At 53.4% G+C, this 23,051-nt stretch overlaps 1 protein-coding gene across 9 annotated transcripts in view; it reads right to left on the bottom strand.

Annotated features, from left to right (window-relative positions):
* Nucleotides 1-20,616, bottom strand: part of LOC105467194 (acyl-CoA synthetase long chain family member 6) — a 62,549-nt gene extending 41,933 nt beyond the window's left edge. For 2 of the 9 annotated variants that reach the window (XM_011716673.2, XM_011716674.2), the window contains exons 1-2: nt 20,572-20,616; nt 2,852-3,072 (exon numbers count right to left, since the gene is read on the bottom strand). In XM_011716673.2, coding sequence (XP_011714975.1) covers nt 2,852-3,046 — 195 coding nt within the window. In that variant the 5' untranslated portion in view covers nt 3,047-3,072; nt 20,572-20,616. Of the gene's footprint in view, nt 1-2,851; nt 3,073-3,224; nt 3,417-8,192; nt 8,473-10,600; nt 10,619-20,327; nt 20,514-20,571 lie in introns of those variants that run through there. The other 7 variants (XM_011716680.2, XM_071098495.1, XM_011716677.2 and 4 more) reach the window with 6 other exon arrangements.
* Between the last annotated feature and the right edge of the window lie 2,435 nt (nt 20,617-23,051).

Here is a 23,051-nt window from a genome sequence, read left to right as displayed (position 1 = left end):
ATGCATGAAGGCCGGGTATGCCAGTGTCCTCACATACAAACTCCACACACACATACAGCTTTCTCACAGCAGATCAGCATATACAGAATGTCCAGAGTTTTCAGTTACTGTTCATACACACCCATGGCTCATTCATACAACACAGTGGGGAGTATTGGCTGGATTCAGGAACAACTTGCCAAGGTATCTCCCATCCCATCACCTACTGCTATGCCCGAGTTAAGGATCAGTTGAGTGTGGTGTTAGCTAAGAAGGCTGCCATCCATCATTCATGTAATGATGTGAGTTAGAGGACTGTGCTGAAGGTTCTGTCCCAGACACAGAGGCCTAGGAGGCTAGGAAGGGAGGACAGGCTGAATTATGTTCATGTGCAATGAGGGAGGAGAGGCATGCAGCAAGTTCCTGGGCCCAAAGAGGCACGGCTGCAGAGTGGGAAGGTGGCAAACCCCCTCGGTGCTGGTGAGTAGGGTGAAGAGCCAGCCTTTTCCTGCCTCCTCCCCTTCTACCCTGTCACCCCTCCCCAGGGGCGAGAGTTTCACAGCTCTCCAGTATCACAGCTCCACCTCTTCTTCAAGCACTATTTGAGCTACCCTGGGCTGGGCCAGAACCTGCCACCTCTTGGAACAGCAGGTCTAAGGAAAAAAACATCTGTGAGAACCAGAAAGCAAACAGCCAAACTCAAAACCACAGGGAGCTCCCAACTGTTTTGGAGTGGAAAGTTCTGCTTGGCCAGTGCTTTCAAGAACCAAGCCCACCTAAGACCTGCAAGAGAAGCTGGGACACATCCAATCAGACCCAGTTGGCATCTGGGCAACAGATATGGTACAAGGAGAGACTGTATGCCAGGGACAGAAGAGGCTCAACAACTGGGCATGTGTGTTAGCGAGCAGCTGCCAAGCTGGGCTTTGAAGGATGCACAGGGGTTGCCGGGCAGAGTGAGAAGGAGAGAACAGCAACCTGGGCATAGGCAGCATCACATGCAAATGCACCAGCAGGAGGCACAGGTGCATTTGGGGAACTGTAGGCAATTCATGGAGCTCCAGATGGCAATGATCGGGGAGGAGGCCAGAGAGGCTGCAGATCAAGGCAAAGAATATAGACTTGAGGTTGAGGGTAATGGGGAGCCAGGAGAGGATTTCAGGCCGGGGGGAGTGACATGATCTGAATTGTTTCTCACCACATAGCAGGCACAGTCAATGCTGCCAGGCCCTGTCTGATCTGGGCCCCTCTTGCCTCTCCCATCTCGTTTCCTACCACTGTCTCCTTTGCCTACTCTGGTGCAGCCACTCTGGCTTTCTGTGCTCCTGGGGGATGAGGCAATGGAGGGTGCAGTCATTCCAGGAAGGGAGGCATTAGCTTCATCCCATGTCCTGTCTTCCAGACCCACAAGGTGACTCACTCAGTGGCCCCTACACATGAGCCAGGGTCATCCATCTCACCATTCTGACACCATCCAGACCACTGTCACCTCCAACCCAGGTGCCTGCAGCTGCTTACTTACGCTTGCCCCTGTCACACCCACCCTTCTATGGCACAAACTGGCCATGTATCTCCCTACTGAAAACCTCTAATAGCTCCACGCTGTTCCCCCTGCCGGTCCCTGCACAGTTCACGGAGCTCTGTCCTTGCTGACCTCTCCAGATGTGATATAATCACAAGCTTAACCAAAAATAGCTGTCCTTAGTGACTTCTCTGGGTCATCACACCCAATCTTTACCACACCTTAGAAAGCAGGTACTCTTTTTATTACACCCTTTACAACTGAGGGCCCTGAGGCTCAGAGAGTTAAGAAACTGCCCAGGGCCATACAACTCAGAGGCATAGCCAGGTTTCAAACCCAGGACTGCCAGTCACCAAAGGCCATTCTCCACAGCACTCGGCTGGCCCATCTCCAGCCCCTCTCCACTACCCAGCAGCCCACACAAAGCCCCCATGTGCTTCAGCACACACCTGCACCTTTGCACATACCATTCTTCTGCTGGAAAAATGCCCTGAAGATCCCAGCCCCTACCTCAACCTGCACTCTCCCCTACAAGGCAAAACATGCTTATGATAGCCAAGGTGCATTGTCAAGAGCAAAAGGCAAGGTGCACAACAGGGTATGTGGTGGATATGAGTAAAAACATGGTGAGTGTCTCTACACATCTGCTCGTGGCCAGGACACAGCATTAGCAGGTTGCCTCAGGGAAAGAGAACTGGGAGAGCAGGAAAGAAGACAGAAGCTTTTCAGTACATTCCATTTGTTTCTTTTGGACTATGTGAATACATTATCTATTCCAAATGAACAGAATTAAAGAGGAGCAAATTTTTAAAAGGCAAAAATAAATTCCATAAACTTAATAATGAAACACACCTCACCAGTCCTTCCAGGCTTAGCCTAGAACACCCTTGTCCACTGGCCCCTGTATCGTCTCCCCCTTGGTGGCACCATGTGTGAGTCCACGTGCTCAGGGAGAGCAGGGCCAGGGGTAGGCTGAATCCTGGGTCCCAGTACCAGACCGGGAGAGTTTGGGAGGGAATCTACCAGGCAGCTCCTCATGAACCTGCTTAGGCTTCCTACTGCAATACCAATGAGCCAAGGCCCTCCTACCCGAGAAGCAGGCAAACCAGAGGCCCAGTGGAAGGCCCAGGTCAGGCTCTGCCCAGAGGCAGTTGCTGGGAGAGGCAGAAGGAGTGCCTGGTAAGAGACCCTGCCCAAGGCTGCTACAGAGCTAGGTGACTGACTGCCAGGAGAGACAGAGCTTCTCTGGGCCATGTGAGGTCAAATAAGCCACAAGTCTGGTTTCAACTTCCAAGATGCCTGTCTTCTGCCCCCTACTTTCTGCAGTGGAACGTCTCCTACCCTGCTCACCTCTACTTCTTCTGACTGCATCAGGAGGTTGCATGGTGGCTGCAAGGCCTTTGGCCGGTGAGTGAACCAGTAGGCGAGGATGGCGGCCAGGGCACCCATACTCACGAGGGTGGTGGCCGAGAGGCTGCGGAAAAACTGGCCTAAGTCGCCTAGCTCAGGCAGTCGCAGTATCCTCAGGATCTCCTGTGTCTGCATCTTCTCCAGAAGTGAGAGGACAAACTCTGTTGAAAACAAGAGTCAGATGAGGCAAGAGACCTGACGGGCAGGTTAGGGAGGGGTCCTGGGTCACAGGACCTGATATCTGGTCTGATACACCACAGGGCAGGCCCTGGGGGAGTTCGGATGTACAGAGTGCACCCCAGAAGCTGGCTACCTAGAAGGGCTTTTCCCAGGAAGAGGCCAGAACCTTCTGCCGTCACACATCCTGCCCAGTTTTCCTGAGAACCATACGCTCAGGCCCTGGGCCATGGCTGACAGCTGCTTCCATATTTTCCAGGACCACTGCTCTGGCAGCTCTGGGAATGACGCCTCCCGGGCCTCAGGGCCTGGGTGCTCTGTTCTCCTGTGTGACTGCTGTCGTAGCGTTTTACTTATCTTTGCTCCTGGGGTGTGGAGAAGAGGGAAGGGCAGTAGAAGTGCTCAGCACGGTGCCCAGGGGTGAAGGAATGCAGGCTCCTCCCACTCTACTTCTAATCTCCCAACTCCAGGCCATGACCCTGAGCGAGACTGAGACCGAAGCGGGGCAGGGCAGACTGCAGATCAGCCCTGACAAATACTCCAGCCCTCATGATGTGAAGGTGAAGACCTATCTGACTGTATGAGCACTATGGCTCTGCACTGTCCCTGACCGAGTACCAAGAGGACAGCTGGCCCCGCCATAACTGGGCCCTGTGCTGTCCTCCCTGATCCCATCAGCAAGTGTTCAGAAGCAAGGCAGGTGGCAGAGGAGAGAAGGTGTTAAACTGGTAGGAAGAGAAACCACCGCTCAGAGTGAAATGGCTCAGCAGAGTGCTGTGTGCGCTCCCCAGGGGACCAACATCTCCTGCCATGTCACAGATGGCAGCCAGGGAGCCACCCTCACCCACTACAGCCCAAGCGGGTACAGTGGGTCCATCAGGGAGACATGGGAGATGCCCTAGGGTACACAGAAGGAAGGTCTCTGTGAGAAGCACTGGCGAATGGTTGAAAGAGAAGCAGGCCCCAGGGGCCTCCTGCATCCTCCTCTCAGCCACTAAGTGAGGCAGTGTTGGCAGAGCAAATACACAGCCAGCTTGGCTCAGGGGTTCTGCACCTTGCTTGGAACCGAGGAAACTATCAAGGGTGGGCAAGGTGATGGGTGCTGGCATCCCCAATGGGACCCCCTCATGTCACTGCCTAGTAGGACCTGAGGCTAGAGGCACCTACAGGTCTGCCAGCCCAGAGATGGCAGGATGGGCTTGAGGCTGCCCTGCACCATCCACCAGCACCCTCCTCACAGGCCCTTGGCCTTTGGAAGCATGGCTGTGCTTCCAAGAAGGGAAGCAAGGAGAATGCAATAGCGGCTACTCTGCAGCCGTGAGTCAAACAATTGCTTGACCCCTGAGAGAGGGGAGATCTGCTAAACTCCCAATAAATGGCATTTGTGCTAAACCATAACATCAAAACACCAGAGATGAAGTCAGTTGCAGAGACAGTCAAAAAACTCTTTAGTTATAATTCCTTCTCCTTCTATTATGAGCAATACAAAGTTGAGCCTATCCTTCCTCTCTGAACCTCCACTTCCCCATCTTTAAAATGAGGGCAGTACAATTTAGACATATAAAGCCTCTTGCACTGCATCTGGCATGTTCGGAGGACTAAAGAGATGGCTAAAGAATATGCTCGTCAAACCAAGAGGACTGCTCAGCCCAGGACACATGAAAAGAGGTCAGGAGCAGGACTGGTTCAAGCACTGGGCACAGGTGATTTGGCCTGGACACTGTGGCCCCACAGGAGTTTATGCTCTGCAGATGGCACAGCAGGCTGAGTCCTAGGAACACTCATCAGCCACCCATAGGCTCTGGGTGAGCCTCTAGCCAAGTGTGGTATTGTCACTGTGCTCCTGAGCTGGAAATCCAGTTTTAATAGGCGCTTCCTTGAGCTGGGTCAGTTATGAGACCATCCTGGAGGAACAACCCACTCCTAGCATATCCATCCAATTCAGCTTCTGCATAATAAAGCAGAGGACAAGCTACGGACCACAGTGGATTCACCAGGGAAAATCACTCTGGAGAAGACTCTGGGGAGGTGACCTGCTGGCCTTCTTGGGACATTTACTTCCCTAAGCTGCAGATGGGAAGATAAAATCACAGTCAGGCCTATCAGATAAATGACTCACTACTTGGTAGAAAACCCAGACATGCTTGCCAGCTCTTAGGGTGGGTTCTGAGCTGATGGACATTTTTCTTAAAGGAGATGAACTGACTCAATGATCTGAGAAGCCAAGGACCAAAAAACTCATGCGTAGCATGAGGGCTCAGCTGTATATCCCAAAAGTTTTAAAGGGAACCCTGGAAGGATACCTCATTACCACCAGTCCCTGGTCCTTGGCAGTTGCTCACGGACTCTAAGCTTTGTGTATTGTGGCATTCGGTGCAATGCTAGAGTTTTTGCAGAGCACAGCCCAGATTAGCCAAGTCATCCATCTGTCCTTCTACCCATCTAGCAGACCCTCACACGGTCCCTGTTGTCATCTAGCTCAGAGTTGGGCCTGCCCTCGGTCCCATGGGGAGGACACATGAGGAAATGGGCAGTGCTATGATCAGACATGGGGAGCCAGAAAAGCTGCCTGACGCAGATATGAGGGAGTCAGGGCAGGCTTCTGGCAGGAAGTGATATTGATCCTGAGAATGAAAGATAAAGACGAAAGGGTGGCCCGGCAGAGGAAAGTAAATATACAAAGGCTGGAGTTGAAAGAGCACATGGGACACTTAGGGAACAGAATATTCTGTGCAGAAAATAAAGCACTGAGCCCACAAAATCTCATACAAAGATCAGTGCTACAAGTCTGTGGGGCTGGCCTCTTGGATATGCTGAGCTTTCAGCAGTCACCATATTACCATGGTCCTCAGTTGGAGGAAGAAGGGGACTTGGCCTAAAATTCCTGAATTCCTGATGCCTGGGCAGCCCTTTCCTACGCACTGTACTGTTTGACCCTCACAACAGCTGCAGGTACTCCCTCTAAGGTGGGAGCAGAGACTCCACTGGAGAAGCCACCTTGTTCAGCAAGCGAGGCACACAGTAAAGAAGTAGTAGAGCATGGACTCAAGCCCAAGACTGCAGTCTCAATGCCAGCCCCTCATGTGGTATGGCCACCCCAGCCCCTGCCAACACTGGGCCCACTCTCACAATCCATCCTTTCCTTTGCATTGGCACTGAGCCCACAGACAACCAGCTCCAGCTGCTTGGAAGAACCCAGGCCCGGGTTCAGGGGCTGGGGGAAATGCAAGGCCACCAGAGCCTATGTGAAGGGACAAGCCAGTCAGGCCAGTCATTTGCTATTTTTCGCCAGCCCACATGGGTGGGCTTCTTCCTGGTCTCACATCAAGAACTCACCAACTTCTCCTGGCTGAGTCCTTCTCCTCCTACCTGGGGTGATGGAAGGCAGTGCACAAAGGGCTGGGCTGCCCACTCCTCCTTACAACTTCTACTTAGGTGCTCACCCCAAAGGAGGTATTTGCAGCAGGGGCAGCTCCTCTGGCCTTGAGGCTGGGCCTGCACCCCCCCTTGGCTGGGCAGCAACCAGAGGGTCTCATTCTTTCAGGCTTACCAACCTTCTCAGTCAGTCAGAACTGCTTGCATTTACACTGAGGTTCCCTTCAGACCTGGGAGCCACTGCAAGGCAGAGTTGTGAGTCCAGGTCCCCTGAGGACATGGGCCTCACAGTCAGCCCAAGCCACCAAGCCTTTGGCATGGGGAGGGCAGAGCCTCAGCCTTGGAGTCTGGTCTCATCTCATTATTTCACAGGGCCTTGGCCTCCTCTGACCTCCACACCTCTCTTTTGACCTGGGGTAGGGCTTGGTGGTCTCTAGGGTTCCAGCTGTGCTGCCTCCTTCCATACCCCAAGAGACTCTCTTGGCTGCAGCAGAGATGTGTATTGTGTGTGTGTCGGGGGCAAGGGGAGTGCGGACAGCACTCAAGGGAATCAGTGGTGCTGGTGTTGCCAGGTGAGTGGCTGTGTTTGTAAATATTCACCTGGCAGGAGGACCCAGGCATGAACAAGCCACTTGACATGAACTAGCCGCCTCCTCCTCTCTTCCTGGAATATCCGACATCTTTTTCTTCAGCACAGACCAGTTCAGAATACCAAGTAGTATCTAAGGCTGAGGAAACTGGAACTTCCTCCCACCTCAGCATGCCCTCTGCTGATGTAGGGCAATCCAGCACGGGAGAGAACAGGAAGAAAGGGGCCCCGGTGGGAAATATGTTGGTTCCAAGGTGGTGGGGTGGCAGAAGCAAAGCCCCAGAGCACAGTCACTGTGGAAATGGCCCTGGGGACCCTGGCGTGGCTCCAAGAACCCTCTGCTGGTCCAGCCTCCTAACCTCAATACTCTAGGCTTCACTGTCTAGCTGGATACCCGACCACTCCTCTCTACCCCAATAGCCCCTGGCCTGACAGCCACCACCAAGCAAAGCCCAGTCTCCCATACCACCCTCTCCATAGGTCTCCTTGCTCTAACAGGTGCTTGCGCTGTTACCAAAGTTATTTCCTGATATGTAGATAGGATCATGTCATGCCACTGCTCAAAAATCTGATCTGGCTTCCTATTGCCTTAGGACCAGCGTCCAAACTAATGATCACACTGAGGCTCTCCATGATCCTCAGATTCTTCCCTCCCCTTAGAATCACTCCAGCTTCCTCTGTATCAGCCTCTCTAATAGGGCTTCATCTTATGGAGTTCTGGGCCTCTGAAAACCTCTGAGGTCTTCAAAAAGGGTGGAGAAGCTCAAGCCCAGCCACCAAATCATCGAAGAATCTCTTCAACTCCAAGTGAAGAACTCTAAAAGAAAACTACGACCTCTCCCAGGACCCAGGGACCCTAGCAAACAAGCTTGGGAGAGGGCCCAAAGGGGGTATTCTGGTGCTGAACTGACCTGGGTCCAAATCTTGACTCAGTCTCTTGATAGCTGTGTGGCTTTGGGCAGGTCACTTTGCCCCTCTGGGCCTCATCTCAAACAAGCTCATGGACCGAGAGTGCAGTGCCAGGAATGTAGTAAGGGAAACACTTAGTAGACAGTAAGTAGCTGAAGCAGTTACTCCATCTCTTTGCAAGCCAAAGGGGCTCAAAGACAACTTGCACAAGTAGATGCATTCACACCCTACCTTTCCAGCAGGCTCCTGGCACTGGGGAGGCGGCTGAGCTCGTCCCACTAGAACCAGCCTCCCTTTATAGGGCCTGTGGGGCCCAGGGAAAGAAGTTACCACATCTTGATCAAAGCACAAAGTGGTGAAGGCCCTGCCCCGAGTCTGCCCTCCTGGGGACAGCCGATGGCAACAGCCGCCTGCTCTGAGAAGCCGGGTGGTGGTAGAGGCGTTAGCAGTAGTGGCGCAGGCTCCCTGGTGGCTGTGGGAGCAGGTCTGGCAGGGACCAGGGCACAGAGCAGTTCTGTAAGGAGTTGCTGGCCCCTCAAGGCCCCTGCCAGCCCCACCTCCATCTGCATGCAGGGCGGTGCTGGCTCAGATCAGCTCAGAGCCAAGCAACCCAGCCTTAACCCTCACCCTGCCAGTGTGCCAGAGCCTCAGCTTGCACCCCCTTGCTTTTCCCCTCACCTCACCCTGTTTGCAGTTCGGAAAGGGAGTTTGCCAGGCGGGTTTCTTAAAAACAAAGGCTCCTTACACATCCATTTGAGACAACGATTAGGGCCAGGCCTTTGCGATGGGCTTGGGACTGCAGTGAGCATGAGTTTATGTGTGTAGGGGGTGGTGGGGGGGGGTGACAGGAAGTAGTGGGGAGTAGGGGGTGGGGATGCCAGCTCTCCGGCACTGAGAGCGACTGCACCAGCCACCCGGGATATTCTGCCTCCAGCCGCTCCCAGGGGCTGCCTCTGCTCCCCACCCCCACAAGGTCACAGTCACAACCAATCTACTTGGGAAGAGGAAAGAAACAACACAGTTCCAGATAAAACATCTGCTTAGGGATGCTCTGGGGAGTGAGGACACTCTGGACCAAGGATCAGAGCCAGCAGGTGGAAGATAGTGGCTGATCTCCACCACAAGACCCCAGGGCAGCACACCAGCCCTGCGGTCAGGCCTGCACTAAGAGATATTGTTGCCTGGCTTGCACAGGAATGGTCACCCTGGAGCCAGAACTCACACCCTTGTCTATTAGGATCAAAGCTGAGCTCTGAAGTCCTGCAGCACCTCTGCCAGACTGAGAGACTGAGGTCCCAGCGACTCCCGGAGGTCTCACTACTGCAAGATCTGTGAGGCTTAGGGCTGTGGGCGGCTACTTCCATAGCATTTTCACTCCTACTTCCAGGCTAACATGCGGCTGAGCACACAAATATGATTACTGCATATTTTGAATTGGACATTCATTCTGATCATAAGACAGACAGCTAGACTCATGGTGGCACCCGCTAATAAGTAAAAGACAAGTCCAGGCCACAGGACCCAGCTTACCACTGCCCCCAGGCCCTACCCACATCAGGTGCTTCTGGGCAATTATGAGTCTGCCTGCACTGGGCCACTGTCCATCCAAATTTAACCCTGCTCCCTTGCTGCAAGAATGTCCCAGGACAGGACCCAGTGCTCTGAGCTCCCTCTTGAAAGCTGTTTGCCTAATTGCCTGGCAAGTCTGGAGCCCACAGGCTTGCAACACCTTCCCTGGAGCTGATAACGGCTTCCACTACTCACCCTACCATCTGGGTGAGCCATGAGGAGAGCTTCCTGCCTCAGCGACCCTCATCTGGAACTTGGCCCTAGCTTCCCCCAACCCACCCTGATTAAAATGAACAAATATCTGAGGACCCCCGATCAGCCCACAAAGTCACTTCCCCTTTCTTCTAGGCAGGACCCTTACTTTTCTCCAGATATCTTCAGAGATGTTTTTAATACAAAAGCTTCCTTTAATGCTTCTCAAGGCAGTCTCTGGGGCAGGAAATCCAGTGGTCGGTGGGAAATCCCACAGAGTGCCAGAGGCATAGAGCTGAGGGAGTAGTTTTGTCCTAGGCAGTGTGCAGCCCAGTCGCCAGGTTAAGAAATGCACAGCCTTCACTGTTACACATGTGCAACCCTGACCTGCAGAGGTGCAAACACAGCAACCCACACTTGCCTAACACCTACCCTCTCCACACAGGGATTCAAGCTTGTCTCTGCTGTGAGAGAGGGGCTTGCTCTCCATTTTCCTCTTGGGTTTTAATTAGATTCGCAGAACCACATAAGACCAGGGCAGAAATAGAGCAAAGAGCCTCCCTGACTTGGAAATTGCCAAGTGAGACCCACTGTGCATCCCCCATGAGACAGAGGTCCAGGATACGATATGGGATTGCCAGGTTACATGGTGGATCACCTGCCAAGCCTCCCCAAGGAGCCTGATCATAGGTCTGATGGTTCAATTAAGCCCCTTGAATGTAGAAAGGCCCAACTAACGCTGGCTGTGACTGAGCACTTTACAGAGCCACCTGTTGCAACTAGCCCAAGCTCACTGTGAACATGCCTCCCTTTAGCGGCCTCCACCGCCCGCTGGCCTCCCCATCTTCATGACAGTACCTCTCAAAAATCTCACTTACCCTAAGCCCTGCTCAGGGAATCTGGGTCCACATTCCTGATGCTAACACCAGGAAGCCAGGCACAAACAATGCTTTCAGGAACTTTAAAATACGAATAGCCTTGAGAAGAGAGGAGCAAACAGATACACAGTGTCTTTCACACGCTCTGAGATAAAGGTTGTCCTCACCATGAATCAGGCAGGACAAAGTTCTCAGGGCAAAGAGGGACAGCAGGAGCTAAAACAACAGCAGTGGTCCCTTTGGAAATATTTACAGGGTATGACAACCAGGACTGATGGTGTGGACGAGTTCAGTTCCTTCCACGCCAAGCCCTGGGACAGCAGGCAGGACCCTATGAATACTGACCAGGGCCACGATCACCTCACAGGCAGAGGAACACTCCCTGGCCAAGTCCTTCTGTGCAGGAAGCCAAGTCCTGTGGCTGTAACATGATCCTTTGCCTTCCCGGCCATGTCCACGTTAGGACTGCTGGTGTCCTGGCCTCAGGAGCAATGATCCATTTCTGTCACTGGCTCAAACTTAGGACACACTGCAAACTAAGCCTGAACCAGTAAAGGGCATATGGGCTGCTCATGGCAAGGCCATGCACTCAGAGCTCAACTGCAGCTGGCTGGGGTACAAGCACGATGGGATGCAACCTCCTCCAGCTAGAGGGAAGCTCCTTGAAGTAAGAAGGGTCCTGCCAAGATATGGTTGGGGGTCACTAAGGTGGGGGGAGCAAGAGAGGGATTTGCTTGCCTGCTTGTTCACTTAGGAGCCCTGCTGGTCTCCTGTGGACATGTGCTAGGGGAGATATGCCCAAAAGATAGAACCTGAGACATCCTTAGCCAGGGAAGGAGAGCAAGGAGAGGATCCGAGCTGGGTGGGAAAGGGAGGAGAACAAGGCTATAGCAGAGTGACAGAAGTGTGTTGGTAAGTCACAGGAAGAGCCTGTAAGATGTTAGGACCCCTGGCAGGAGCCCTCACACAGTGGCAGGAAGGAAGCAGAGGCCTGGCTGCATTGAGGACGGGGGCAAGAAGCTGAGGCTGGCAGGATGGCACTTTGCTGTGGGGAGAAAGGAAAAAGATGGTGATGGGTACTGTATATCTGCCTCATGCCTTCAGAGTCACAGCCCATAAGCTAATGGCACTCAGCCCTGGGGGTTTGGTATGCAAAAGTGCCCCAGGCAAGCTGTGCTCCTCCACCCTTGGCAAAGGGATTGCTGCTGCAGCCGGGATCCAGCATGGCTCCTTCACCTACCATTAAAGAGTCACTGAATGTTTTTGTAGACTAGAAAGTGAGCAAGACAAAAAGAGTTTTGCCTTTGGTTAAGGGTGCATTTTCTGGCAAATCTGGTAAATAGCTGAATATTCTGGCATCCCCATAGTCTGACAAAATTCCTCTTCTGAATGCCACAAGAAGAAACAAATCTGAATTTTCTCCAGTTTAGCAAAAGGCTGTGCTGGTCAACAGGAATCTGCCACCTCCTGCATCTCCGCTCTGGAGGTCAGGCAGCACAGCAGCTGCAGCCTTAAGCTGCCCTCCCTCCAGCAGCAAGCGGTCAAGTTCTGCTGTTGGCCTGTGAGAGCCTACAGTGTCCACAGAGTTAACACTAGACTGGAGCAGCCCAGCCCTCAGTGGGCAGGGAGCACTGGGAACTCAGGCCTCCTTTTCAAGGCCAGGATGAATGGGAAATAAGCAAATGGCCATCTCCCAGGAGCGGTAGGGGAGGGCCTGCTGCTGGCAGGAGGGCATCACTCCACTTGGGTCTGTCACATGAAAGGGTTTGTATTCCTGCCGCTGGCCGGCTCCTGGCCAGGCTGGGGCTGTTCTCACCAGAAAACAAAAATGTCTTTCAGACCAAAGCAAAACGAGGCCCCAGCTGGCCCAGGCAGGTCCTTGGGTGTTGTTCACACTGACCCACTGTGAACACCCATCACTGGGGCTCTCACTTTGCCCCCACTGGAAGGAACCCACCATCTTTGGAGAGGCAGCTGGGGGCCTCGGTGGCTGCTGAGGAAAGCACTATGTAAGGTCGGGGGGATGGAGGTGGGATCCAGAAAGAGGGTCAGCCCCCTCTGAGGCTCTGTTGGTTTTGTGCTTTTCAAAAATAGTAGTGGCTGAGTCTGAAGTAGCACCTCTTTTTTTGTATAAGGAAACTTCAGTCATTCTCACAGTGTTGATGGTAAACATGGAGAAAGAAATGGGAAGAAAAAAGTGCTGGTACATGAGAAGACCCTGCAGTGCACAGAGAGGACTTTTAAGAATGGAGGCCACGTGTGTCCTCTGCCTGGTGCCCACAGTCCTGCTGCCACAAGTGCCCTCGAGCTGGGGGTGGGGATGAGGGCGGCCCAGAGCCCTGTGTGTGGGATCAATAGCTTCCAGGACTCGGGCTCCTTCTTCAACCAAGGCTCTATGCCAAGGTCAGGCTTCAATCTTTTTTTTTTTTTTTTTTTTTGGCTGACTTTCAGCAGACAAAGCACTGCTTCTCTGACACCCCATTGTCACCAGGAGTTGCCCATTAACCACAGCACAGACCTTGTGCCCTGTGGAGCATGGATGCCACTCGGACTCCCACTATCAGGAGAAATAGCACAGCAAGATCTCAAGCACATATGTGGCCATTGAGCCTGAGAGGACATCTAGAACAAAACCACTTTGGAACTGATTTTAAATTCCAATAGGTGGGTTGGTGGATGCTCCATAGATCTCCTGAAATCCAAGGGAGATATGTCTTGTCAGCCTCTGGGGCCAAAGGAAACTACTATTCGTTTGGGCCACACAGTATCTTCATGAAGCCAAGGTGCCAGGCATGTCTCTGTGAGAGGTCATGGAACTGTCCAGGGAGCAGAAGCAGGAGGCAGAGGAGACAGGACCCTTCAGAGTGATCTGGAAAAGTTGGCCCAACAGGTCATAGCCTTCCATATCTGGTCTGCGGCAAGGAGATCAGGGACACATGCACCCAAATCCCCTACCAGCCTACTGGATGGGGGAAGGCCCACCCTCCATTTTTCTCTAAACCCTCCCTGCCACAACAGACAGACCTAGGCTTAGGGGAGTTGGCCTGCAGAATATGCATGAGTTGGCTGGGCGTGGTGGCTCACACCTATAATCCCAGCACTTTGGGAGGCTGGGATTTTGAGGTGAGTGGATTACCTAGATCACCTGAGGTCAGAAGTTTGAGAACAGCCTGACCAATGTGGTGAAACCCCGTCTCTACTAAAAATACAAAAAAATTAGCTGGGTGTGGTGGCAGGCACCTGTAATCCTAGCTACATGGGAGGCTGAGGCAGGAGAATCACTTGTACCCAGGAGGCAGAGGTTGCAGTGAGCCGTGATCATGCCACTGCACTCCAGCCTGGGCACAACAACAAAACTCCATCTCAAAAAAAAAAAGTTTATATATATATATATGCATGAGTTGAAGGTGTCCCCAGAGAATCACATCCAGCCCATCTGCTGGAAAGCACAGTCACCATGAACACTGAAGTTCTCCAGCCACTAAGCCAGGTCCTGGGGTCTAGGTGGCTTCATGCAGCATCAGCTCTAGTGGCAGGGCAGAGTGGCCAGAGCTTTTGCCCCTTCCAAAGCAAAGGGGTCACTGCAGGCCTGGATGGGTCTCCACTGAGTCCACTTTCTCCATACTGACAGTTGCCTTCCTCTCACTGGCCGAAAGGCCTTGCCGTCCAGCCTCCAGCCAACCTCCCTGTCCAATCTCACTGGCCAGCTCACATCCCACCTTGCTGCTCTCTGTCCCAGCTCTGACTGTCCTTGCTGTGCAGCCTCAGCTGCCCTTTCTATCCAATATCTGGTTGATCTCACTGTCTCTCCCAGTGACATTTCTGCCTATTTATCAAGCAGGATCTGCAGTCAGTGTCTAGAATGGTCTGCCGCAAAGATAAGGCTGGGACAGGGGTGCATGGGCAGGAGGAGTCCCACAGGGGAGTCTCAGCCCCTACAACAGTCCATGAGTTGGTGGGAAAAGCAGGGCTTTGTAGCAGGACTGAGTCTTGATCAGTCACTTGGAATCCACATCCTGCACTGCTAGGCCAGGCTATGCTGAGAGTGAGGTCGGGTCCCAGGCACTGGTCAATAGGGTCTGTCTCAGAGCTGCCCAGTCAACCTGGGCCTGTCTACTCACTCATTTATCCAATAGCTATCAATTACTAAGTCTGTTCCTGGCCCTAATAGGCGCCAGCCCACATTTGCTTATAGCAGGGGCTGAGTACTAAGATGCTGATTGTTCCCTCACTGGTCTGGCTTCCTGCTCTAAATTCCCAGGAGACAGTGATCTCGGAACACAGGCTTAAATGGGCAGATGGCAAATCAGAAGCCATTCCCAACTCCCCCGGACACCCCCTACTAAATACCTGGATTAGGTGCAGAGAGAGGAAGGGTGTCTCTGGGAAGAGCTGGCAAATAGGGTCAGGTGGGACTTCTTGGGATTTGAAATCCTTCCAGCTCTGAGAGTATTGGTTGGGTCTCAGAATAGATAGCTCGGCTTGGCTTGGAATTTCTGTTCCAATCCACTTCTCATCTTCCCATTTCTGCCTGTCCCAGGCCCCAAGATTCACATGAATTAGGAGCTACACAAAGGAAGTAGGCCCGGGAATAACCACGCCTACCACGGATCTCCTGGGGCAGCTGAGCAAATGATCAGGAACCACCCCTGGGCATCCTGAAGGACAACCCCAAGGGCTCAAAGCAGCATCTCATCCACAGCACTCCCCTAACCCCACCAATCTGGGGACCCAGTGGATGGTTAGTGGGAACTCTGGCGAGGTCAACGCAAGGAATGGGGCCATCACACCAGACCATCCAGTGAGATGAGGACCTTGACTGGGAATTCCTCTCATCTAGGCTTGGCAGAGTGGCCCAAGCTCCCCATCTATCAGGAGACTGGAACCTTGGAGCTCTAAGGAAGCAATAGCCCTCAGAGAAGACTCTCTTCCACAAAACCGGTCACCCAGAAGCTGTGGGTTCACTAGTTCATTCATTCATTCAGTAAACACTTCTGGAGCACCTCCTTCTGTTCCAGGCTGCACTGATTCTCAGCACTCGGGGTTCTCCAGTGACGAGTAACCTGGCCCTGCCTGCAAGGAGTTTACACCTGCTTTTCCCTACTGCTTCTAACATATTGGCGTCATCCCCCAGCTGGGCACAAAGCCTGGCATCCTAGCAGGAGCACACTCAAAATCTATTGTTTACTGATTGACTTGTGGTAATGAAACAGCTTATAAAACATATTATTAAAATAAATTACTCTCAGGGAATTCTTTATATCATTAGTTTATGCAATAAACACTTATGTACCCTGTGTGCCCAACTCTGGATTGGGGACATAGACATGAGATACCTGGCCCTGCTCTCAAGGAGACCATGGGACTTGTGGAGGAGGCTTGTGGAGCACAGGAATAGTGTCACCTTGGTCATCCACATGCCCAGTTCTACCCATACCTCCTTGACGCAACCACTGCACAGAATAAAGCCAATGCTGCTTGGCCTGTTATCCTAGGCCTGCAGAGTCCAGCTCTGGCAACCTCACTGGCCGAGCAGAATTTGTCCTTCAACTTCATTCAGATTCATTCAGATTCCTATTGCCAATCTTCCCTTACACAGGTCCCTTGGCCTGGAATGCCTTTTCTTTCCCTACTCCCTTTCTGATGTCAGAATCCTGGATCCTCTTTAAGGAAAGCCTAACACAAGTTATTATAATTTTAGCTAACATGGCTGACTGATGATGCCTAGTGGTCCCTTCCTGGACTGAAAGTCTGAGAATGTGGCCTGACTCACAGCTGTTACAAGTTGCTTCACCACTGAACCTCTTTGAGTCTCAGGGCCTCGCCTAGGTAATGGGGATAACAGCCCACAGTGTTGTGGGAGGATGGAAGGAAAGCTCGGAGAATCATAGACAGGGTGCTTGACACATGGTAGGTGCTCAGTGAAACAGCAGCCAAGTCAGCCTGTTTGCAGCAGCTAATCCCATAAAAACACCCCTCCACACACACCTAGTACTTAATGAGTATTTGAGTGCCTACTATGTGCCCAGTGCTAGCTGGATACACAGCGTAGCTTCTGTTATACAAAAGCCTGTAACTTTTGCCCATTTTTACAAACAAGCCAGAGCCTCGTGATCACTCACCCCATGTATGGGACAGTCCTGAGTCCCATCTGGGGCTGTAGCTGAGCCACATCCAGCCTTCCGAAGGTCAACCTATGAATCTTTATCATCACAAGGGGCAGAACCCAGCTGGAGAGCATAATGACTGGGTTCTGCTGCCCCCTGGTGTCAGTATGCTCCTACCATTCAGGCTGGAGAGCTGTGAGAAGGTGCTGAGGGCAAAATCCTGCTCCATGCTGGTGCACCCTGTACAAATTCAGGCTTCGTTTGTGAGGCATGTCCCCAGCTGGCCACAGAGCCACCTGTTCTGCCTGGAGCTCCACCATCTGTCCCAATTCATAACTGCCATCTCCAAACCCCTGGGGTGGCCCTAGACCTCAAGTCAGTTCTCTACCCTAATGGGAGCCCAGAATGGGGTAAGGGGAGGATCTCATGGGCCTGAACTAAGCCAAAGTGTGCAAGTCTACGCTTGCCCTAGGCATCTATAACCAGGAGCATGCCAAACCATTCTTTAGACCGGCAACCTTGTCTCACCCCACCAGGGCCAGCCCCACTTCTCCTAAGGGAAAGACCAGGGGTGGGGGCTTATCTCTTCTCCTTACTGGAGCCCAGCCTCAACCCAAGCCATCCTTGGGCCACATCTATTCTTATCCATAACATCATAATGACCTCCTACTACCCTCCTGGACTCCACTCTCTTCCTCTTGACTCAGCAGCTAAATGGAGGGCTCTTCTGTCACCCAAATAAAACCTTCTCCAGAATCCTCTCCCACAACCCACATTGCTCAGACACAAGACCCTGAAGACTCAGCCCTCATTGCAGTTTTTCCACAAACTCTGCTGGTTTGGCTTCCCCCACTAGGAACTTGGCCTCCCTATCTCTAACAAATTCCCCTGAATACTGCAGAAGCCCACTCAGAGGTCACTGATGGCTGGGTATATGATGGAACAGATTGGACCCTGCAGCATGGGACTGCCTTAGCCTAGAGGAAAGTGTGCCCTTTTATAAAGTTATCCACCAAGAGTGGGACTTCTTTCTACTTTGCACGAAGGTGCTGTATAGGCAGGCAGAAGCTCCAATCCACTGCTCCCATTGTCCTCTAGGTGTTTATGGCACTGAGGGCATGCTTCCCCAAACCAGACCTAGCATCTGACTCATACTGGACTTATTTTACTTGTCTCCTTGCTTAGTATTCAGCACATAGGTGAGATCTGGACTGGCCCAGGACTCTGCTGGCCTCTCCAGCAGGCAACAGGACAGACACAGCCCAGAACAGATGGCTACCTCCCCCAGACAATCAGCTCCTCCTCCTGGTACATGCCACACCCCCATCCCCGACTTCATGTCATCTCTCCCTGAGGGCCCTTGAGGGAAGCCCTTGCCTGGCCCTACCTTGTCTCCCTAGGGCCAGGTTAGGTGGCAGAAAGCACATAACTCTACTAAAGAGAGACATTGCCTCCTGTTACTGGCTGAGTGGAAGGGATCTGGCAGCTGCCATGGGACCATGGGACCCTGGAGATGACAAGGCAGAGCATGTTCTCAGGTGTGCTCACAGAACTACAGCTCTTAACTCAGGAGTCTCTTCTGCCCCCAGAGAAAGGCTGGGGGCCAGGTGAAGTCTCAAGGAGGATGGACACATAACTTAAAATGCCCCAGCGTTTGTCTGGGGTATTTTATCCAATGAGCACCATAGACCAGCCTCAGCCTCTTGCTTTTTGCATTGAGAAGCTTGGCCTCTGTGGAAGCAGCCACTACCTGCCCCAAGAATCACTCTTGCTTGACGGTTCTGAGGCCTGTATAGTCTCTCAGCAAGGCAGCCCCCAGTTTCCCATTAGAGGAGGCAGCTGACCACTTTAGGAAATGCTCCACAAGGAAACAGGACTCCACTTTGAGTCAGTGCCAGCTAACCCTGCTCACAGACAAGGACCCCACATGGTGAGGGACTTTTTCTCACAGGCTGCTGATGACCCCAGTCACAAGTGGTCCTGCAGTTCCTAGACACCTCCCTGCAGCCACAGAAGACCAAGTCTTTAGAGAGCTGACCTTGGACCCATGGCTGGGTGGGGGCTTCCTGACAGTAGGGCAAAGGGGTCCTGGCAGTGGGGAGAGGTTCTGAGACCATCTATCATGCAGGCATTAAATGGTGGCTGTCACGACCACCATCACCATTATTTTAATTATCCTTGCCCTTTACCTCCAACCCCAGCTCTAGCCCTGTCCTTGCCTGCTGGATGTGCCTCAGGACCACAGTGCCCCTGTACAGCCGGTCACAGACACTGGCAGACAGAAGGAGCTTAGGGAGCTGAGGGGATTAGGGAGGCTTCACTCACTCCCTCAGCTCAGAGGAAGTGTCCCTGTGGCCTAACTCAAGGCAATGGTAGGGGTGGAGGAAGTGATTACCTGGCCCACCAACCCTCCAGGTTCAGGCCTGAGCCAGCCAAGCTCTTAGCATTGGTTGATCAATTAAAACCTCGAATGGAATCCCAGTCTGCCAGATATCCATGTGACATTAGGCAAGTCAATTGACCTCTGAACTCAGTAAAAAAAGGGATGGTGCCACCGACCTCCTAGGATTTTCCGTGAATATTAAATAACACGTACAAATTATCAGGTAAGGATTTCAAAAGGGTCAACTTCCTCCCCTTACTTGGCTCATAAAGAGCTTTATTACCACTTCTGATGGTGCTGTTTGAATGTGAGATCATAATAAACACTAACATTCATAGAGCATTTGCTGTGGACTAGGACAGGTTTAAGGCCAATTTAAGGATCAAGCACTGCACATAAATTATCAGGCTGAATCTGCACATGGGGGTGGGGGTGGAGGTGGAGATCCTTTAGTGGTATTATATTCTGGAGGACCCCAGGCTCAGAGAGGGGAAGTAGCCGGTGCGGGTAGTAGAACTGGCAGATAAAAGGGCCTGTGGTGAGATTCCAGGTGTGGGTGTATGGGGGGTTGGGGGAGGTAAGTGCGGAGGCGGGATCCAGCAGGGCTCCTCTTAGCCCCCTAAGAAGTGCAGTGATGAGGCTGACTCCTGTGAGCTGGAGGGGAGGGTCTGGAAACAGTGAAGACACAGCAGCCCTGGGCAAAGCAGAGGAGTCAGGTGAATCCTACTTTACAGAAATCTTGTACTCTGGCTGAAGGACGGGCAGGGAGGGGTCGTGAGGAAGCCCCTCGCTGGGATCAGGAAGCCCAGGTCAGTCCGGGTTACATAGCTGACCTGCTGTGGGACCTCGGGGACCAATACCCTGGGTTCCTGGTCCCAGGAGATGGACAAGGACGCAATGTCTGTCCCTGGCCTTGGCTCGGCCTAATCTGATCCGCGGATGGTCCTTGCCATCAGGGAAGGGGGGCGCAAGAACTTGGCGGGGGTTTATAGTGGGTCGCAGTGAGCAAGCCCCCATCTCCCTCCGCAGACCCAGGTGCTCCCCAAACCCGGCCCGGAGCCCGCGAGAACTGCGGGCGGAGGGTGTACCTAGGCGGCCCTGGGGACCTTGACGGGACAGCTCAGCAGCCGGGGATGGGGGCTTGGCGGCCGCGGAGATGTAACACCCCCACCTCAGTCGAAGACCTCATAGCCTGCGGGAGATGGGAGTTCGGGACGCGGACAGGACGGGCACTTACCTACGAACAGCCAGAGGGAGCCCCCCGACACGAGGAAGAAGGTCAGCATGGCGGTCAGCGGGGCCCGGCCCGGCCTCCCCGGCCCGCAGCCCCGCAGCCCAGCAGCCCCAGCAGTAGCCGCGCCGCCGCCGCTGCCGGGTATTTTTAGCCCCCGCCCTCCGGCTCCGCAGCTCCCGCCTCCCCGCGCCGCTGCGGAGACGGCTCAAGGGGGAGGGCGCAGCGCACGCTCGCACCCGAGCCTTACTCCCGGCCCAGCAACCGGGCCAGGTCTGGGGCTTGCCCCGCGCTGACCGCGGTGTCGGAACCGCCGAGCTCCCGGGCGGGGGAGGGGCCCGGCCGCAGAGCGAACCAGCCCTCTCCGGTCCGCTCCCCAACGTCAGTACCTGGCGTTCTGGGGAAACCGGCTGGAAGGGGGAGCACGGGCGACGAGCGCTAGAGCGTGACATTGAGCCCACCCCGCCGCCACCCACCCCATCAACGAGCGACCCTGCCCCCGCGCGACTAGCAGCCTGGGTTTTATGGCTGGGCAGGCTCGAATGGCAGCTGGGTCGCGGTTACCTGTCCTAGGAGGTGCACACTCCTGTGGGCCGGTGCCCGTTGACCCCAACGCCCCCTAGAACCCGAGTTTGCAGACATGGGGAGCCTCCGGGTGCCACCTCTGCAAACCAGTGAGGAGAGGGAGTGGCAAGGGTTCATCTAGGCTCTGACAAATCGGGCAGCTAGACCAGATAGTGCTCAGATCATCTGGGGACGCACGAGTTCAGGTCTGAGGCTACACAAGGTCACAGGAGACTCAGTGTGGTCACAGGCTGCCATATGTGTTCACCAGTAGTAACATGGTCACAGGCAGCCACATGGAATCACAGGTGTCTCGTAAGGAAACAGACAATCATGGTCTTCATACACAACTGTATGTGGCACACGAGGTCTCAAGAAGCCCCTCATAGTCACAATGAATGGCCATATAGCCACACACAGTCACAGATGGCCACACTGCTGGGCTGAGGACTTGGACACCTGTTTCAGTGTCTGCGATTGAAAGGAGGAAGCCCAGTTGCACATTTTCTGAAATAATAAGGGTAGGCATCCTGGTGGGCACCCCATGAACATCTACACCTCCATGCAAGATCACCTCCTCTCAATGCCCTTGCTTGTTTTCCTCAAGCATGCAGAGCCCACCAGGACTCCAGCACCGAGGACAGCGCTCAGGCAGCCCGGCCTTCTCTATATGCAGCCCTCCAGGCCAGGAACTGGCTAAGCCACAGCCCAGGAGGAAGAGGATAGAAAACCAGAGAGCAGAAGTCAGGAAGCAGAGAGTGGAAGAGCACGAGATCTCTTCAGGCCCACTAGAGACCATCAGCTATGAGTGCATGTGTGCTCACAACTCAACAGCTGGGTGTGAGTGTGTGGGGACCTGTATCTGTAGTACGAGTACATGGCATGTATGTGCCCAGGCCTGTATGTACCTTGTAGTGGTGCAAGTGTGCAGATGTGTGCCTCTGAGTCACTTCCAATCTTTACAATAGGATCTTACACCTGCTCCATCATAGGATCTGGACTCCTGGGAAAGCTGCTCCAGCTTGAACTCAGCCACAGCCTGGCAGGGACTTTGCTGGGATCTCAAGCTTGGCAGGGCTCCTCCAAGAGGGTGTGACAGAGGCTGTGTGGCAGGACTCCTCCCAGCAAGTAACATGGCTTTCAGAATCCCCCCACCCCTGCACTCCCACTGATAGCAGAGTGACTGGAGATCTGCTGGTACTGAGGAGGAGACCCAGGAGAACCAGAAGGCTGAGCAGAAAGAACATAACTCCCCAGACCAGATTGGCCTAGGGAGGTGGTCAGGTAATTTCCCCATAGGCCAGGGGGCCAACAGAGCATTTTTTCACAGAGAAGGGGGCCAGGAGCCAGGCTGCAAGCCTCAGGCCTCTGCGGCACTCAGCTGCAGGAGCACTCCAGGCACTATGCGGCTCTGGCAGCCTCCTCTTCAGAGTGATGTCATGGGACACATTTAGCTTGGCCTCCAGCAGGATGTCGCATCCTGTTACTCTCCCTACAGATGTCTCTGCTACTTGTGAATATTTTAATTCAAAAACCAGTACTGGAGCTGTGACTGATTCTAGCTTAGCCAAGTATTTTTCTGTTTTCCTCTGAGCATGGCTTGGTTTCCCCTGAGGGATGGGGACAGAAAGGCCCTAGCCTGGTTGTGGGATCATGGCCAGGTCTCTCTCCTCTCTAGGCCTATTCCTTCCACTGAGTAATGGGACTTGTTCTTTCCTGTCCTGAGTTCCCAAGGTCTTCTTCCTTCTTTGTGAGTCTCCATCTGTGAACCATCTGCAGGCATGGGTAGACAATGTGACTCAGGCCCTAGACTGCATGGGTGTGGCATCCATGGAACCCAGGGCCCAGAAATGCCCAGGCCAGGCTGGGGAGCCCTTAGATATCCCTCTTAGTCCTTAGACAGCAAATCCAGCCACCATAGTGGCCAGCCATGTTCACACACATCACCTCCCAGACCAGCATCTCTGAGAGGGCTGGCAGGTAGGAGCCTAATCATCTATTTGCAGCCCTGGCATGGGGTCTGGCCCAAAGAATGCAGAGGATATTATCCCATTTGACAGAGCAGAAGACACTGATGTCAGGAAAGGCGAACAACTGTCTTAGGTCACACAGCAGTTCTGGGTTCCTGACTACCATTTATTCATTTTTCATTCATTCTCTCCTACA

Source organism: Macaca nemestrina, chromosome 6, assembly GCF_043159975.1.
Source record: "Macaca nemestrina isolate mMacNem1 chromosome 6, mMacNem.hap1, whole genome shotgun sequence".
Taxonomy (NCBI): Eukaryota; Metazoa; Chordata; class Mammalia; order Primates; family Cercopithecidae; genus Macaca; species Macaca nemestrina.
The sequence above is the reverse complement of the archived record's forward strand: the minus strand, read 5'-3'. Positions and strand labels throughout refer to the sequence as shown.